Raw genomic sequence first — 19574 nt, 5'->3', positions numbered from 1 at the left:
ATTTTAATAAAAGAAATCCATTAAAGCTGGAAAAGAAATGGAAAAAATGCATTATAACAAATCATGATGAAAAGTAAAAATAAGGTACGTGATTTATTAAGCTAGATGTAATAAAGTTAGTAAAATGTCTAGTTGATTGGAGAGCCTGTGTGATTAAGAATGTTTAAAGTGGTGATTTAAGAGAAGAGAGAGTGTCAGCAGTCTTCAGGGGTTCAGGACGTTTGTTCCACAGGTGAGGAGGGAGGAACTAAAAGCTTCACCTCGTTTCTTCTGACTGGAGGAACACTGAGTGAACCTCTTCCTGAGGACCTCAGAGGTCTGGAGGTTTGATATTCTACAAGTCAATCTGAGATTATTTAGGCACCAAATTAACCCTTTCAGAGCTTTAGAGACCAGAAGAAAGGTTCAGAAGTTCCTCAGCACCGTAATCTTCTGGATTATCACAATGAATGTTAAAATCCCTCTTTAGCACTCTAATCTTCTGGATTATCACAATGAATGTTAAAATCACTCTTTAGCACTCTAATCTTCTGGATTATCACAATGAATGTTAAAATCACCCATTAGCACCGTAATCTTCTGGATTATCACAATGAATGTTAAAATCCCTCTTTAGCACTCTAATCTTCTGGATTATCACAATGAATGTTAAAATCACTCTTTAGCACCGTAATCTTCTGGATTAACCCAATGAATGTTAAAATCACTCTTTAGCACTCTAATCTTCTGGATTAACCCAATGAATGTTAAAATCACCCATTAGCACCGTAATCTTCTGGATTATCACAATGAATGTTAAAATCCCTCTTTAGCACTCTAATCTTCTGGATTATCATAATGAATGTTAAAATCACTCTTTAACACTCTAATCTTCTGGATTATCACAATGAATGTTAAAATCCCCCATTAGCACCGTAATCTTCTGGATTATCACAATGAATGTTAAAATCCCCCATTAGCACCGTAATCTTCTGGATTATCACAATGAATGTTAAAATCCCCCATTAGCACCGTAATCTTCTGGATTATCACAATGAATGTTAAAATCACTCTTTAGCACCGTAATCTTCTGGATTATCCCAATGAATGTTAAAATCACTCTTTAGCACTGTAATCTTCTGGATTATCCCAATGAATGTTAAAATCACTCTTTAGCACTGTAATCTTCTGGATTATCCCAATGAATGTTAAAATCACTCTTTAGCACTGTAATCTTCTGGATTATCCCAATGAATGTTAAAATCCCCCATTAGCACCGTAATCTTCTGGATTATCACAATGAATGTTAAAATCACTCTTTAGCACTGTAATCTTCTGGATTATCACAATGAATGTTAAAATCACTCTTTAGCACCGTAATCTTCTGGATTATTACAATGAATGTTAAAATCAGCCATTAAAACAACAGAGTGATAATCAATACATCCAGCAGCACACAGCAGGTTGCTGAAGTTATGAGAGAAGTTTGCATTGTGTTTGGGATGTCTGTAGATGGTGAGTCACCATCAGATTGTGTAGCGCCACCATCAGGTTGTGTAGCGCCACCATCAGGGTTTGTAGCATGTAGCTCTACCATCAGGTTGTGTAGCGCCACCATCAGGTTGTGTAGCGCCACCATCAGGGTTTGTAGCATGTAGCTCTACCATCAGGTTGTGTAGCGCCACCATCAGGTTGTGTAGCGCCACCATCAGCTTGTGTAGCGCTACCATCAGGGTCTGTAGCATGTAGCTCTACCATTAGGTTGTGTAGCACCACCCTCAGATTGTGTAGCGTGTTGCGCCACCATCAGGTTGTGTAGCGCCACCATCAGGTTGTGTAGCGCCACCATCAGGTTGTGTAGCGCCACCATCAGGGTCTGTAGCATGTAGCTCTACCATCAGGTTGTGTAGCGCCACCATCAGGTTGTGTAGTGCCCCCATCAGGGTCTGTAGCATGTAGCTCTACCATTAGGTTGTGTAGCACCACCCTCAGATTGTGGAGCGTGTTGCGCCACCATCAGGTTGTCGAGCGCCACCTTCATGTTGTGTAGCGCCACCTTCATGTTCTGTAGCGCCACCATCAGACGAGAAAACCAGAGTTTGTCTTGAAGTTAATCCAGAAGAGAAAACCAGTTACTCCTGAAGTTAATCCTGAACTTAATCCAGAGGTTAAACCTGAGGTTAATCCAGTAAAGAAAGCCAAAGTTACTCCTGAACTTACTCCTGAAGTTAATTTTGAGGTTAATCGAGAAAAGAAAATGTCCAGGCTTTGATCCGGTTGTGTCTCCATGGTTCTCATGGTTCCAGGCTCCACTATTGATCAGGTTGTGTCTCCATGGTTCTCATGGTTCCAGGCTCCACTATTGATCAGGTTGTGTCTCCATGGTTCTCATGGTTCCAGGCTCCAGTATTGATCAGGTTGTGTCTCCATGGTTCTCATGGTTCCAGGCTCCAGTATTGATCAGGTTGTGTCTCCATGGTTCTCATGGTTCCAGGCTCCACTATTGATCAGGTTGTGTCTCCATGGTTCTCATGGCTCCAGGCTCCAGTATTGATCAGGTTGTGTCTCCATGGTTCTCATGGTTCCAGGCTCCAGTATTGATCAGGTTGTGTCTCCATGGTTCTCATGGTTCCAGGCTCCACTATTGATCAGGTTGTGTCTCCATGGTTCTCATGGTTCCAGGCTCCAGTATTGATCAGGTTGTGTCTCCATGGTTCTCATGGTTCCAGGCTCCAGTATTGATCAGGTTGTGTCTCCATGGTTCTCATGGTTCCAGGCTCCACTATTGATCAGGTTGTGTCTCCATGGTTCTCATGGTTCCAGGTTCCAGTATTGATCAGGTTGTGTCTCCATGGTTCTCATGGTTCCAGGCTCCACTATTGATCAGGTTGTGTCTCCATGGTTCTCATGGTTCCAGGCTCCAGTATTGATCAGGTTGTGTCTCCATGGTTCTCATGGTTCCAGGCTCCAGTATTGATCAGGTTGTGTCTCCATGGTTCTCATGGTTCCAGGCTCCAGTATTGATCAGGTTGTGTCTCCATGGTTCTCATGGTTCCAGGCTCCAGTATTGATCAGGTTGTGTCTCCATGGTTCTCATGGTTCCAGGCTCCACTATTGATCAGGTTGTGTCTCCATGGTTCTCATGGTTCCAGGCTCCAGTATTGATAGGTTGTGTCTCCATGGTTCTCATGGTTCCAGGCTCCAGTATTGATCAGGTTGTGTCTTCATGGTTCTCATGGTTCCAGGTTCCAGGATGCAGCAGTTGCTCGCAGACCTTCCCTCGGGGCCGCTGGATGTCTACAGAAAGAAGTCGTCCTTCGACTGGAAGCAGATGTGTGTTTTCTTAGATGGACAGGAAGTCGTGAAGTTCAAGGTGCGACTGCTTCCTGTGGCTAACGCTAACGGCTAAGATGAGACGTACTACAGTAACTCCATCACTATGTCCTGGGTTAGGGTGAGCCCGCCCCTCCCCTCTCCAGGTGACAGGTGGTGACGGAGGTGTTTCTACTGGTGACGGAAGTGTTTCTTCTGGTGATGGAGGTGGTGACCGAGGTGTTTCTACTGGTGACGGAGGTGTTTCTTCTGGTGATGGAGGTGGTGACGGAGGTGTTTCTCCTGGTGACGGGGGTGTTTCTTTTGGTGACGGAGGTGTTGACGGAGGTCTTCCTCCTGAGTGACGGTGGTGGTGACAGGTGTTTCTCCTGGTGATGGAGGCGATGGCGGAGGTGTTTCTTCGGCTGATGGAGGTGGTGACGGAGGCGTTTCTCCTGAGTGACTGCAGTGGTGACCGGCGTTTCTCCTGGTGATGGAGGTGGTGACGTAGGTGTTCCTCCTGGTGACGGAGGTGGTGACAGGTGTTTCTCCTGGTGATGGAGGCGGTGACAGAGGTGTTTCTCCTGAGTGACAGCGGCGGTGACAGGTGCTTCTCCTGGTGACGGAGGTGGTGACGTAGGTGTTTCTCCTGAGTGACAGCGACGGTGACAGGTGTTTCTCCTGGTGACGGAGGCGCTTCTCCTGGTGACTGAGGTGTTTCTCCTGAGTGACAGCGACGGTGACAGGTGTTTCTCCTGGTGACGGAGGCGCTTCTCCTGGTGACTGAGGTGTTTCTCCTGAGTGACAGGGGCGGTGACAGGTGTTTCTCCTGGTGACGGAGGCGCTTCTCCTCTTGACTGAGGTGTTTCTCCTGAGTGACAGCGACGGTGACAGGTGTTTCTCCTGGTGACGGAGGCGCTTCTCCTGGTGACTGAGGTGTTTCTCCTGAGTGACAGCGGCGGTGACAGGTGTTTCTCCTGGTGACGGAGGCGCTTCTCCTGGTGACTGAGGTGTTTCTCCTGAGTGACAGCGGCGGTGACAGGTGCTTCTCCTGGTGACGGAGGCGCTTCTCCTGGTGACTGAGGTGTTTCTCCTGAGTGACAGCGGCGGTGACAGGTGCTTCTCCTGGTGACGGAGGCGCTTCTCCTCTTGACTGAGGTGTTTCTCCTGAGTGACAGCGACGGTGACAGGTGTTTCTCCTGGTGACGGAGGCGCTTCTCCTGGTGACTGAGGTGTTTCTCCTGAGTGACAGCGGCGGTGACAGGTGCTTCTCCTGGTGACTGAGGTGATGACAGAGGTATTACTCGTGTTGACGGAGGTAGTGACGGAGATGTTCCTCCTGGTGACGGAGGTGGTGACGTAGGTGTTCCTCCTGGTGACGGAGGTGGTGACGGAGATATTCCTCCTGGTGATGGAGGTGGTGACAGAGGTGTTTCTCCTGAGTGACAGCGGCGGTGACAGGTGTTTCTCCTGGTGACGGAGGCGCTTCTCCTGGTGACTGAGGTGATGACAGAGGTGTTACTCCTGTTGACGGAGGTAGTGACGGAGATGTTCCTCCTGGTGATGGAGGTGGTGACAGAGGTGTTTCTCCTGAGTGACAGCGGCGGTGACAGGTGTTTCTCCTGGTGACGGAGGCGCTTCTCCTGGTGACTGAGGTGATGACAGAGGTGTTACTCCTGTTGACGGAGGTGGTGACGGAGGCATTTCTCCTGAGTGACAGCGGTGGTGACTGGTGTTTAACCAGGTGACTGACTTGTTGATGGAGGTATTTCTCCTGGTGACGGAGGTTTTTTCCTCAGGTGTTCCTCCCGAGTGACAATGGTGATCATGGAGGTGGTACTCCTGGTGACGAGGTATTACTCCAGGTGACGGAGGTGGTGACGGAGGTGTTGCTCCTGGTGACGAGGTGTTTCTCGTGGTGAGGGGGGTGTTACTCCTGGTGACAGAGGTGATGGCGGAGGTGTTTCTCCAGTTGACGGGGGTGTTTCCCCTGATGACGGGGGTCGTGACGCAGGTGTTTCTCCTGGTGACGGAGGTGTTTCTCTTCACAGCAACATGTGTTCAGGACTCTGGAGAACGACCCGCTGTTCGCCCGTCAACCTGGCGAAGACGTTTCCGTGGAGACGAAGAGAGAGATCACCTTCCTCAGGTACTTCCTGAACAACCAGGCTCCTCCATCATCTCCTCCATCATCTTCTCCATCATGTCGTCCTACAGGATGAAGCAGCTGTTCCGCTACAACTTCCTGTCTGAGGAGGAAGTGATGTCAGACCCCTGGAAGGGTGTGGCTCTCCAGGACTCGCTGGGAATGTATGACTGGGCCATGTCAACCAAGGCCACGCTGCACACCGGGGTGAGTCGCCTGGTTCTGCAAGTCGGTCTCTGGTTCTGCAGTTTTCTCTCTTGTTCTGCAGGTTAGTCTCTGGGTCTATAGGTTAGTCTCTGGTTTTGCAGGTTAGGCTCTGAGTCTGCAGGTTAGTCTCTGGTTTTGCAGGTTAGGCTCTGAGTCTGCAGGTTAGTCTCTGGTTCTGTAGATTTGTCTCTGGTTCTGCAGGTCACATCAGTTCCCGTTACCTCGACGTGTCATCTGGTTGGTCTCGTTGTCGACTTCACTCCGTGACGATTCCAGTAAAAGACGTTTTGTGTTTCAGATGTTTGCAGGAACAGTTTCTAACATGGGATCCAGTCGCCATGACGACTTTGTGAAAAGTGCTAAAGACATGAAGGTATGACGCTTCATTCTTCCTGTAGGCCTTCTCATAGACCTCTGGAAGGTTCCTCAGTCCTGTCAGGATGGGAAGATGAGCAGTTTCTCCTCACCTCTTTCTCAGATCTTCGGATGCTTCGCACTGACTGAGGTTAGTCATGGCAGCAACACCAGAGCCATGAGAACCACCGCGACCTATGACCCCTCCACCCAGGTAAAACACACACACACACACACACACACACTTCTCTCCTCCAGGAGTTTGTGATGTTCTTCTTCTTCTCTCCTCCAGGAGTTTGTGATGTTCTTCTTCTTCTCTCCTCCAGGAGTTTGTGATGTTCTTCTTCTTCTCTCCTCCAGGAGTTTGTGATGTTCTTCTTCTTCTCTCCTCCAGGAGTTTGTGATCAACTCTCCAGACTTTGAAGCTGCTAAGTTCTGGGTCGGTAACCTCGGTAAGACGGCGACTCACGCTGTGGTGTTCGCTCAGCTCTACACTCCGGACCAGGAGTGTCACGGCCTGCACTCCTTCGTCGTCCAGGTAGGCTCCTCTTCCTCCTGCTGCTCCTCCTCCTCTTCATCTTCTTCCTCCTCTTCCTCCTCCTTCTTCTTTTCTACCTCCTCTTCTTCATTCTCTTATTCCTCCTTCTCCTTAGTGTCTCCATAGTCCTCAGCATAGTGGCCTACATCCTAGTGGCTCCATAGTCCTCACCATAGTGGCCTACATCCTAGTGGCTCCATAGTCCTCACCATAGTGGCTCCATAGTCCTCACCATAGTGGCCTACATCCTAGTGGCTCCATAGTCCTCACCATAGTGGCTCCATAGTCCTCACCATAGTGGCCTACATCCTAGTGGCTCCATAGTGGCCTACATCCTAGTGGCTCCATAGTCCTCACCATAGTGGCCTACATCCTAGTGGCTCCATAGTCCTCACCATAGTGGCTCCGTAGTCCTCACCATAGTGGCTCCATAGTCCTCACCATAGTGTCCTACATCCTAGTGGCTCCATAGTCCTCACCATAGTGTCCTACATCCTAGTGTCTCCATAGTCCTCAGCATACTGGCCTACATTCTAGTGGCTCCATAGTCCTCAGCATAGTAGCTCCATAGTCCTCAGCATAGTATCTGGTAATATGAACAGGTTGAAGGTTTGAATGTTCAGTAACTAAAATCTCACTTACGAAACACTCAGTGTCACCTGGTGTTTGACAGTTGCATTACTGGAATCTTCTCTTGATTACTGTTGAAGCTGATATTACTCTTGACTATGGGATTGGTCCTGACCCTGGGATTGGGCCTGACCCTGGGATTACTCCTGACCCTGGGATTACTGTGCTGCAGGTCCGAGATCCCCTCACCTTGCTGGCGCGGCCTGGAGTTATGGTGGGAGACATGGGGAGGAAGGTGGGCGGAAACGGCCTGGACAATGGGTAGGTGTGTGTGTGTGTGTGTGTGTGTGTGTGTGTGTGTGTGTGTGTGTGTGTGTGTGTGTGTGTGTGTGTGTGTGTGTGTGTGTGTGTGTGTGTGTGTGTGTGTGTGTGTGTGTGTGTGTGTGTGTGTGTGTGTGTGTGTGTGTGTGTGTTTCTGAATTAATGCATTTTTATGCATTCCTGGTAATTATTGTGTATTTATTGTTGACAATTCACTGGTTTGTAACAGTCTGCGTTCGAATCCCACACCTTCCTTGTTATTTAAGATTGTTGTATTTTGCACAGGAATATTAACTAACTTAAATAGTCTTTTTACAAACGAGACTGATATTTGGTATTAGCTATTTCCAGTTTAGCTGGTGGTGCCCCAATTTCATTATTATTTGATAAATCATGAATTTATTCAAATTAATAATTTTTCATTAATAAATTATTTTTTATATTTTATTAACTTTTGAGTCAATTACTCTAGGAGTTTCTAATGAGTAAATGATGTTTACTTCCATTAGTAATTAAAATTTTTCCTAAATTACTTCCAGTAATCTATTACTTTCAGTAATTTTTACTTTCAGTAATTTTTAATGCTAATTACCAACCATAAATCCCAACATAATGGTGCCCCGTGTGAGGCTGTTTTAAAACCAGTATTGTCACAATATCTGCATAATTTATCCAGAATTGTCTGTTTAGCTTTCCAACGGTTAACTTTGTTTCTTGCCGAACTTAGTTTTCGAAGAACACGTTACAGAACTGCTCAACAAAGTCAGTTGTGTTTGTGAAGTGGTTAGAGCCTTTTTCTTGCATTTTCATGCATTCTTTTGTTTCTGGCGTAAAGATGAACGTACACTAACACAGCTATTCCTCAACCAAGGTGCTAAAACCACCCTGTTAACTTGAGAGGTTTCAGTTGGAGCAACTAGCATAGATTATAGGAGTGTAAGTCACAGGTTTAGCTCTCACCTGTGCATCAGCAGCAACCATAGTTGGTGGTGCTCCAATTTCATTATTATTTGATAAATCATCAATTTATTCAAATTAAGAATTTTTCATTAATAAATTATTTTTTGATAATTTAACTTTTGAGTAATTACTCAATTACTCTAGGAGTTGCTAATGAGTAAATGACGTTTACTTCCATTAGTAATTAACATTTTTCCTAAATTACCGTACTTCCTATTACTTTCACAAATTTTTACTCACAGTAGTTTTTAATGCTAATTACCAACCATAAATCCCAACAGCCTCCTCGCTGGCTGCAAACTGTGGAATGGATTTCCTGACTCATTACTCCGCGTCTCATTGAGACCCGTCTCCGTTCAGGAAATCCATTCCACAGTTTGCAGACACCAAGCAGAGCAGCAGCAGGAAAACACTGTGGAGTCATTCCAGCAACAGTAAAGCACAGATGAGGCTTCATGTAATATACGTTCTTATTGGAACCCGATACAGATACTAGATCGGATCGGCTCCATCCCTATTATAAATCCAGTTCAATGGTCATAAATTCAGTTCCGTGGTTTCCAGCACTGCCCAGGGCGGAGTCGTCTCTCCATCATCTTCTCTGCCTTCCAACAGCAGAATGAAAGGTCTTTTTAAAGTATGTGGAGGACGTGGTCTTGGTAGCCCATCTGGCTGACTCCCAGGGCCAGCGGCACTACCAGCAGCAAGACCAGGCCCTGGTCCCAGTCCAGGTCCAGGTCCAAAGCTGTGCTGAGAGCTCATTAGAGCTTCATATCTCAAAGGAAAGGAGTTTAGCTGCAAGTATAGAGGGAAAGACCCAAGTTGATGCAGTTGGAACTAGTTCTAGCTAGCCGTTAACTACTTTAGTTAACCATAACCTCATGTTGATGTTGTAGGTTCGTCATGTTCCATAACGTGAGGATTCCCCGCGAGAACCTGCTGAATAAGACCGGAGACGTCACTCCTGATGGACGCTACGTGACGCCGTTCAAGGTCAGAGCCAAAGAGCAAGGTCACACTGGCGTCAAACTCACAGGGGTCAAACTCACAGGGGTCAAACTCACAGGGGTCAAACTCAGTGGGGTCAAACTCAGTGGGGTCAAACTCCATCCATCCATCCATCCATTGCCCACCACTTATCCGGGGCCGGGTCGCGGAGGCAGCTGTCCGAGCAGGGTTGGGCAGACTTCCCTCGCCCAAGACACTTCCTCCAGCTCTTCCGGTGACACCCCAAGGTGTTCCAAGGCCAGCCGAGAGACATAGTCCCTCCAGCGTGTCCTCGGTCTGCCCCGAGGCCCCCTACTGCAGGGACATGCCCAGAACACCTCCCGAGGTAAGGCGTCCTTCCGAAACAGATGCCCGAGCCACCTCACCTGGCTCCTCTGGATGTGTAGGAGCAGCGGCTCTACTCCGAGCTCCTCCCTGGTGACGGAGCTTCTCACTCTATCTCTAAGGCTGAGGAGGTCTCTAAGGTCAAACTCGCTGAGGTCAAACTCCGTACCCTCCCCGGTACAGTACAGTAAGGCACCCCCAGACCCAACTCTGTGTCCCAGTCCCACCACAGAAAGTATGGTTAAAATGTGGGCGGGGTTGTAAGCAACTTGGTGGCGCGTCAAAGACGGAACTGGACGAGCATCAGAGTCAAAGTCTTGAGCCTTGTTCTCTGTGACTCAGGTTAAACTTTCTCATTGTGAACAGCAGCGTCCAGCTCCTGCTGAAGCTCCGCCTCCTAATTACGAAGAGGAGCATCTGCACCTTGTCTGAACACCAGGGGGCAGTGTAGCACCACATTTCAATAAGCCCGTTCACTAAACAACCAGTGAGCACAAAGCAGAGGATGAGAACGACAGGAGGGTTTAAATATGGGCAAGTGGAGAGTGACGATCGTCACTGGCCAATCAGTGGACGACTGCATTGTTGCTCCGCCTTCAGGAACCTTTCCTCAGTGCTAGGTACTTCAACGGAGGAGCGACAGAAAATGTGAACGGTGGTTATAGTTGTTTACGTACCATCCACAACTTTTTCAGTGGGAACACATGAAAACCCATTCTGTCCCGGTACTAACAGGAAGTGGGGCCGCAGTTAAAGTTGTTTGTCAAAATGTAAAGCAAATGTTGAATAAGTGAAGTTTTCTCTTTCTTTCCTCCATCGGATTCTTGTTCTTTCCTGGATGAAAAATGATTCTAAACTGAGACAAAGAAAGAATCAAGCATTTTAGACGTTCCAGATTTCTCCTCAGATTCACACCTCAGAGTGGTCTGTTTAAACCTCCTGAAGATGACCTGGTTCCACTGAGCCTGTTTCCTGTTTCCTGCGGTCTGTTTGTGCAGGACCCTAACAAGCGCTTCGGGGCGTCTCTGGGCGCACTGTCCGGGGGGCGGATCTACATCGCCAGGATGGGCCTGGTTAACCTGAAGCTGGCTCTGACGGTGGCTGTTCGCTTCTCCGCCACCAGGAGGCAGTTTGGACACAAAGACTCAGAGGAGCTCCCGGTTCTGGAGTATCAGCTCCAGGTCGGGACACACACACACACACACGCACGCACACACACACACACACACACACACACACATAGAGGCCCTGACAGAAACCTTTAGTGTAAAAAGGTTTTATTGTTAGTACAGTGAAATAGATAGAGCTGTTGGTTCATGTCGTGTTTTGTTCCGAATGAAAGGAAACGGCATTCCTGTTCCTTTAGAACCTCCTTTAGCCCAGGAAACACTGATGCTTCCTTTAGCCTAGGAAACACTGATGCTTCCTTTAGCCTAGGAAACACTGATGCTTCCTTTAGCCCAGGAAACACTGATGCTTCCTTTAGCCCAGGAAACACTGATGCTTCCTTTAGCCTAGGAAACACTGATGCTTCCTTTAGCCCAGGAAACACTGATGCTTCCTTTAGCCTAGGAAACACTGATGCTTCCTTTAGCCTAGGAAACACTGACGCTTCCTTTAGAACCTCCTTTAGCCTAAGAAACACTGACGCTTCCTTTAGAGCCTCCTTTATCCTAGGAAACATTGATGCTTCCTTTATAGTCCTTTTTCAGAAACTTGTAGTTCTTTCCCCGCCACAGCAGAGGTCACTAACTTGCGCCACCGTCGCATTATTATGATGTCACTAAGTGAAAGTCTGGTCACGCTTCCAGGGTTAAGGAAAAGTCGATCGATAAGGAGAGAGGAGGGACAATTTGTACGCACCCTCTGACTCACACACTGTGACTTCCTGTCTGGATCCTCAGCAATGGCGTCTGATCCCATATCTGGCTGCAGCCTACGCTCTGGAGAGCTTCACCAGAAGCACCTTCATGAACTTTGTGGAGTTCCGGATCGGACAGATGATGGACGGCAACAGTGAGAGACAGGCCAGTCTTTGGTTATTCTTTCTTTTATTGTCAGCTGAATGTGAGAATCATAACATATCATTTATATATGCTGGCAGAGGCTACAGTAATATCCCTCACCTGTTCTCGATCACATTATAAATGACATATACCGTCTCTGCTGGAGACTTTGTACCATGATGAGCTTCCCCCTCCACCCTGATGAAACAGACACTGTGTGTGGCTGGAGATGATAAATCAGAACGATCAGACCACAGATGGTAGATAATCAGGTAAGAACATGAAATGGTCAATAAGAATGTGACTTGTTCCTCCTGACAGGCGGAGCTGGGCAAGGAGATTCATGCCATCAGCTGCTCTGGTAAACCTCTGGGCTCCTGGATGGCGCAGCGGGGAATCCAGGAGTGTCGAGAGGCCTGTGGGGGGCACGGATACCTGGCCAGTCAGTCTCTCTCTCTCACACACACACACACACACACACCTCCATGTGTGTTCCACGGTAAAGTATGTGTGTTTCAGTGAACCGGTTGGGAGATCTGCGTGATGACAACGATCCAAACTGCACCTACGAAGGCGACAACAATGTGTTGCTGCAGCAGACCAGCAGCTACCTGCTCAGCTGGCTGCAGGCCAAACGCCACAGTCAGTCCTTTCCTCCTCACTTCCTGTTCACTCCCTGCTTACTTCCTCCTCACTTCCTGTTCACTCCTTACTTACTTAATCTACACTTCTGGCTCACTTCCTCCTCACTTCCTGTTCACTCCCTGCTTACTTCCTCCTCACTTCCTGTTCACTCCCTGCTTACTTCCTCCACACTTCCTGTTCACTCCCTGCTTACTTCCTCCTCACTTCCTGTTCACTCCTTACTTACTTAATCTACACTTCTGGCTCACTTCCTCCTCACTTCCTGTTCACTCCCTGCTTACTTCCTCCTCACTTCCTGTTCACTCCTTACTTACTTAATCTACACTTCTGGCTCACTTCCTCCTCACTTCCTGTTCACTCCCTGCTTACTTCCTCCACACTTCCTGTTCACTCCCTGCTTACTTCCTCCTCACTTCCTGTTCACTCCCTGCTTACTTCCTCCTCACTTCCTGTTCACTCCTTACTTACTTAATCTACACTTCTGGCTCACTTCCTCCTCACTTCCTGTTCACTCCCTGCTTACTTCCTCCACACTTCCTGTTCACTCCCTGCTTACTTCCTCCTCACTTCCTGTTCACTCCTTACTTACTTAATCTACACTTCTGGCTCACTTCCTCCTCACTTCCTGTTCACTCCCTGCTTACTTCCTCCACACTTCCTGTTCACTCCCTGCTTACTTCCTCCACACTTCCTGCCCGCTTCCTCCACACTTCCTGTTCACTCCCTACTTACTTCCTTTTCATGTCCTCCACACTTCGTCCCCACTTCCTGCTTGTTTTTTCACACTTTCTATTTACTTACTCCACACTTCCTGCTCTCTTCCTCCACACTCCCTGCTCGCTTCCTCTACAGTTCCTGTTCACTCCCTGCTTACTTCCTCCACACTTCCTGCTTGCTTCCGCCACACTTCCTGTTCACTCCCTGCTTACTTCCTCTACAGTTCCTGTTCACTCCCTGCTTACTTCCTCCACACTTCCTGCTCTCTTCCTCTACAGTTCCTGTTCACTCCCTGCTTACTTCCTCCACACTTCCTGCTTGCTTCCACCACACTTCCTATTCACTTCCTCTTCATGTCCTCCACACTTCGTCCTCACTTCCTGCTTGTTTTTTCACACTTCCTATTTACTTACTCCACGTTTCTTGTTTGCTTCCTCCACACTTCCTGTTCACTTCCTGCTCACTTCCTGTTCTATGCTCGTAGAGGGAATCCGGATCCAGTCCCCGCTCCACACGGTGGACTTCCTGGACCAGATGGACGACATCCTGCAGAGCAGATTCTCAGCTGTAACAATGGAGGAGTGTCAGGACGCAGCAGGTACTGGCAAAACATGCTGTTTATCAATGTCCACATATTGATTGATTCCATTTGTTTGATTTAGCCTTGAATCAGTCTGCTGGCCGGTTGGTGACAGGATAGAAGAGAGGAAAGGATAGGATAGACAGAGCTCCGTGACCTTGAGGTGTGTGTCAGTGACCTTGAGGTGTGTGTCAGTGACCTTGAGGTGTGTGTCAGTGACCATGAGGTGTGTCAGTGACCTTGAGGTGTGTCAGTGACCATGAGGTGTGTGTGTCAGTGACCTTGAGGTGTGTCAGTGACCTTGAAGTGTGTGTTGGTGTGTCAGTGACCTTGAAGTGTGTGTTGGTGACTTTGAGGTGTTTGTGTCAGTGACCTTGAGGTGTGTCAGTGACCTTGAAGTGTGTGTTGGTGTGTCAGTGACCTTGAAGTGTGTCAGTGACCTTGAAGTGTGTGTTGGTGTGTCAGTGACCTTGAAGTGTGTGTTGGTGTGTCAGTGACCTTGAGGGGTGTATGTCAGTGACCTTGGTGTGTGTGTGTGTGTGTGTGTGTGTGTGTGTGTGTGTGTGTGTGTGTGTGTGTGTGTGTGTGTGTGTGTGTGTGTGTGTGTGTGTGTGTGTGTGTGTCAGTGACCTTGAAGTGTGTGGTGGTGACTTTGAGGTGTTTGTGTCAGTGACCTTGAGGGGTGTATGTCAGTGACCTTGTAGTGTGTGTGTGTGTGTGTGTGTGTGTGTGTGTGTGTGTGTCAGTGACCTTGAGGTGTCAGTGACCATGAGGTGTGTGTCAGTGACCATGAGGTGTGTGTCAGTGACCAGGAAGTGTGTGTGTCAGTGACCAGGAGGTGTGTGTCAGTGACCAGGAAGTGTGTGTGTCAGTGACCAGGAAGTGTGTGTGTCAGTGACCATGAGGTGTGTGTCAGTGACCAGGAGGTGTGTGTCAGTGACCAGGAAGTGTGTGTGTCAGTGACCAGGAAGTGTGTGTGTCAGTGACCAGGAAGTGTGTGTCAGTGACCATGAGGTGCGTGTCAGTGACCATGAGGTGTGTGTCAGTGACCAGGAAGTGTGTGTGTCAGTGACCATGAGGTGCGTGTCAGTGACCATGAGGTGTGTGTCAGTGACCAGGAGGTGTGTGTCAGTGACCAGGAAGTGTGTGTGTCAGTGACCAGGAAGTGTGTGTGTCAGTGACCAGGAAGTGTGTGTGTCAGTGACCATGAGGTGTGTGTCAGTGACCAGGAGGTGTGTGTCAGTGACCAGGAAGTGTGTGTGTCAGTGACCATGAGGTGTGTGTCAGTGACCAGGAGGTGTGTGTCAGTGACCAGGAAGTGTGTGTGTCAGTGACCATGAGGTGTGTGTCAGTGACCAGGAGGTGTGTGTCAGTGACCAGGAAGTGTGTGTGTCAGTGACCAGGAAGTGTGTGTCAGTGACCATGAGGTGCGTGTCAGTGACCATGAGGTGTGTGTCAGTGACCAGGAAGTGTGTGTGTCAGTGACCATGAGGTGCGTGTCAGTGACCATGAGGTGTGTGTCAGTGACCATGAGGTGTGTGTCAGTGACCATGAGGTGTGCGTCAGTGACCATGAGGTGTGTCAGTGACCATGAGGTGTGTGTCAGTGACCATGAGGTGTGTGTCAGTGACCAGGAAGTGTGTGTGTCAGTGACCAGGAAGTGTGTGTGTCAGTGACCATGAGGTGTGTGTCAGTGACCATGAGGTGTGTCAGTGACCATGAGGTGTGTGTCAGTGACCAGGAAGTGTGTGTGTCAGTGACCATGAGGTGTGTGTCAGTGACCTTGAGGTGTGTGTCACTGACCAGGAAGTGTGTGTGTCAGTGACCATGAGGTGTGTGTCAGTGACCAGGAGGTGTGTGTCAGTGACCAGGAAGTGTGTGTGTCAGTGACCATGAGGTGTGTGTCAGTGACCTTGAGGTGTGTGTCACTGACCAGGAAGTGTGTGTGTCAGTGACCAGGAGGTGTGTGTGTCAGTGACCAGGAGGTGTGTGTCAGTGACCAGGAAGTGTGTGTGTCAGTGACCATGAGGTGTGTCAGTGACCATGAGGTGTGTGTCAGTGACCATGAGGTGTGCGTCAGTGACCATGAGGTGTGTCAGTGACCATGAGGTGTGTGTCAGTGACCATGAGGTGTGTGTCAGTGACCAGGAAGTGTGTGTGTCAGTGACCAGGAAGTGTGTGTGTCAGTGACCATGAGGTGTGTGTCAGTGACCATGAGGTGTGTCAGTGACCATGAGGTGTGTGTCAGTGACCAGGAAGTGTGTGTGTCAGTGACCATGAGGTGTGTGTCAGTGACCTTGAGGTGTGTGTCACTGACCAGGAAGTGTGTGTGTCAGTGACCATGAGGTGTGTGTCAGTGACCTTGAGGTGTGTGTCACTGACCAGGAAGTGTGTGTGTCAGTGACCAGGAGGTGTGTGTCAGTGACCAGGAAGTGTGTGTGTCAGTGACCATGAGGTGTGTGTCAGTGACCATGAGGTGTGTGTCAGTGACCATGAGGTGTGTGTCAGTGACCATGAGGTGTGTGTGTCAGTGACCATGAGGTGTGTGTGTCAGTGACCAGGAGGTGTGTGTCAGTGACCAGGAAGTGTGTGTGTCAGTGACCAGGAGGTGTGTGTGTCAGTGACCATGAGGTGTGTGTCAGTGACCATGAGGTGTGTGTCAGTGACCAGGAAGTGTGTGTGTCAGTGACCAGGAAGTGTGTGTGTCAGTGACCATGAGGTGTGTGTCAGTGACCTTGAGGTGTGTGTCACTGACCAGGAAGTGTGTGTGTCAGTGACCATGAGGTGTGTGTCAGTGACCAGGAGGTGTGTGTCAGTGACCAGGAAGTGTGTGTGTCAGTGACCATGAGGTGTGTGTCAGTGACCTTGAGGTGTGTGTCACTGACCAGGAAGTGTGTGTGTCAGTGACCAGGAGGTGTGTGTCAGTGACCAGGAAGTGTGTGTGTCAGTGACCATGAGGTGTGTGTCAGTGACCATGAGGTGTGTGTCAGTGACCATGAGGTGTGTGTGTCAGTGACCATGAGGTGTGTGTGTCAGTGACCAGGAGGTGTGTGTCAGTGACCAGGAGGTGTGTGTCAGTGACCAGGAAGTGTGTGTGTCAGTGACCAGGAGGTGTGTGTGTCAGTGACCAGGAGGTGTGTGTGTCAGTGACCAGGAGGTGTGTGTGTCAGTGACCAGGAGGTGTGTGTCAGTGACCAGGAGGTGTGTGTGTCAGTGACCAGGAGGTGTGTGTCAGTGACCAGGAGGTGTGTGTGTCAGTGACCATGAGGTGTGTGTCAGTGACCATGAGGTGTGTGTCAGTGACCATGAGGTGTGTGTGTCAGTGTGTGTTGCAGCGTACCAGTGGCTGGTGTGTTTCCTGCTGGTTGAGAGTCAGAAGAAGCTTCAACAGCAGAGAGACGCAGGAAACGACGAGTTCCAGGCCCGGAACCAGAGCCAAGTACACACATATACAAACACACACTACCTCCATCATCCCTCCATACTCACTCCATCATCCCTCCATCATCCCTCCATAATCCTTCCATCATCCCTCCATCATCCCTCCATACTCACTCCATCATCCCTACATCATCCCTCTATACTAACTCCATCATCCCTTTATACTCCCTCTATACTCACTCCATCGTGTGTGTGTGTGTGTGTGTGTGTGTGTGTGTGTGTGTGTGTGTGTGTGTGTGTGTGTGTGTGTGTGTGTGTGTGTGTGTGTGTGTGTGTGTGTGTGTGTGTGTGTGTGTGTGTGTGTGTGTGTGTGTGTGTGTGTGTGTGTCCCCTCCAGGTGTACCACTGCAGGACTCTGTCCCTTGTCTTCATTGAACACACCTGTCTGCAGCGGTTTCATGAGTTGACCTCTGACCCCGACACTCCAGCGGGACTCAGACCGGTGCTCCGCAGGCTGTGCACTCTGTACGGACTGTGGAGTCTGAGCAGCCACATGGTCACTCTCTACCAGGGTGAGAGGTCTCACACACACACACACACACACACACACACACACACACACACACACACACACACACACACACACACACACACACACACACACACACACAGAGGAAGAGGCTGACATGCTGTGTTCCTGAACAGGAGGTTACCTGACAGGAAGTGACGCTGCAGAGATGATCCAGACGTCCATCCTCAGTCTCTGCTCTCAGGTCAGTGTCTCCTCTGGATGAGCTGGTCACTCTGACCTTTGACCTTGACCCTGTGAGGACATGGAGCGAATCAGAGTTCTGACCTTTGACCTGCTCCCTGTTCCGCTCCTCACTTCCTGTGTCTGCTGAGTCTGACCTCTGACCTGCTTCCTGTCTGGTCTGGTGTCCTGCAGCTCAAAGACGACGCTGTCGCTCTGGTTGACGTTTTCGCTCCGACTGATTTCATCCTCAACTCACCGATCGGCTGTGCTGATGGACAGGTACTAGTTCACATGGTGACCTCACCTGGTCACAGGTACTAGTTCACGTGATGACCTCACCTGGTCACATCAGGGCCCGGTAGTTCTAAACTGGGTTATCCTTTAACCTGCTGTTAAACATTTAACCAACCGTTATTTTTAACCAGGTGTTATCATGACATTAAAGTTAGTGCACGTCTGGACTGCCGCTAACTATTTTAACAGTGGTTAACTCTCACCATGGCTCACCAGTTAACAGTAGCTAACTCTCACCATGGCTCACTAGTTAACAGTGGTTAACTCACCACTGGCCGTGCTGCGTTCATGATGCCAGTTCAACAAAGGAAGGATCAGATTTCTGATGAGGTTCAGTTCAGGTTTCTTTCACAATAAGAGCCAGGGCTTTGAGTCATTTAAAACGGCTCAATTCTGACATAATTGTTTCATGTATTATTGCAGTTTTATAGTAGTTTGTCATGTTTGATGGCAGTTTTATAGTAGTTTGTCATGTTTGATGGCGGTTTTATAGTAGTTTGTCATGTTTGATGGCGGTTTTATAGTAGTTTGTCATGTTTGATGGCGGTTTTATAGTAGTTTGTCATGTTTGATGGCGGTTTTATAGTAGTTTGTCATGTTTGATGGCGGTTTTATAGTAGTTTGTCATGTTTGATGGCGGTTTTATAGTAGTTTGTCATGTTTGATGGCGGTTTTATAGTAGTTTGTCATGTTTGATGGCGGTTTTATAGTAGTTTGTCATGTTTGATGGCGGTTTTATAGTAGTTTGTCATGTTTGATGGTAGTTTTATAGACCAGATAAAAACTGCGCTGCCGTCCACCACTATCTCATTTATTAAGCAGAAGTGCTGAAGTATTTAACGGTCGGTTTGCTAATGGCAGGTTAAAGATTTAAACGATGGTTTAAGACTTAACCAGTGGTTAAAATAACTGAGTTTTAAACAGCTGGGTCCTGGTCACCAGGTCACAGGCACTGGGTCACCTGGTGACCAGGTCAGCAAACTGAAGTACAGTACAGTGAAGTATAGTAAAGTACAGTAATGTGTTGTGAAGTTGTGCAAAGTATAGTGAAGTAAAGTCAAGTGTAGTGGGGTATAGTTTGAAGAAGAGCAAACTGAAGTACATTATAGTGAATTAAAGTGAAGTACAGCACATCATCCCTCCATCATCCCTTTATACTCCTTCTATACTCACTCCATCATCTGTGTGTGTGTGTGTGTGTGTGTCCAGCTCTATCAGAACCTGTGGGGGGCGGTGCTTCAGGGCCCTCAGGTTCTCCAGCGTCCTCATTGGTGGAAACATTTCTGCACTGACAAGCCGGAGACTGGATCCCTGCGGAGCAAACTGTAGGACCTGGACCTGGTCTGGACCTGTATGAAGACTTTGTCACTGTTTTCTTAAAGAATCTAATTAAAAGAAAAATGTAATCATGAAGCTCCGAGTCATCTTCTCTTCCTGGACGGGGGGTGGGGGGGGGTCTGTAGACCTGCTTGTTATTC

The 19574-nt window shown here is 48.5% G+C and overlaps 1 protein-coding gene across 1 annotated transcript; it reads left to right on the top strand.

Moving 5' to 3' along the window:
- The first annotated feature begins 3230 nt into the window (after positions 1-3230).
- On the top strand, positions 3231-19453 carry acox3 (acyl-CoA oxidase 3, pristanoyl). The gene is made up of 18 exons (XM_080519196.1): positions 3231-3352; positions 5343-5440; positions 5509-5644; positions 5943-6017; positions 6123-6212; positions 6393-6536; positions 7339-7427; positions 9284-9380; positions 10718-10900; positions 11624-11746; positions 12047-12167; positions 12245-12367; positions 13572-13685; positions 16991-17106; positions 17446-17620; positions 17754-17821; positions 17995-18081; positions 19306-19453. Exons 1-18 carry the CDS (start codon positions 3233-3235, stop codon positions 19423-19425), a joined length of 2079 nt encoding a protein of 692 aa, XP_080375322.1. The 5' UTR covers positions 3231-3232; the 3' UTR covers positions 19426-19453.
- Positions 19454-19574: the final 121 nt, after the last annotated feature.

The sequence above is a fragment of the Blennius ocellaris genome, assembly GCF_963422515.1.
Source record: "Blennius ocellaris genome assembly, chromosome: 23".
NCBI lineage: Eukaryota > Metazoa > Chordata > Actinopteri > Blenniiformes > Blenniidae > Blennius > Blennius ocellaris.
This window is presented reverse-complemented; position numbering and strand designations above follow the sequence as displayed.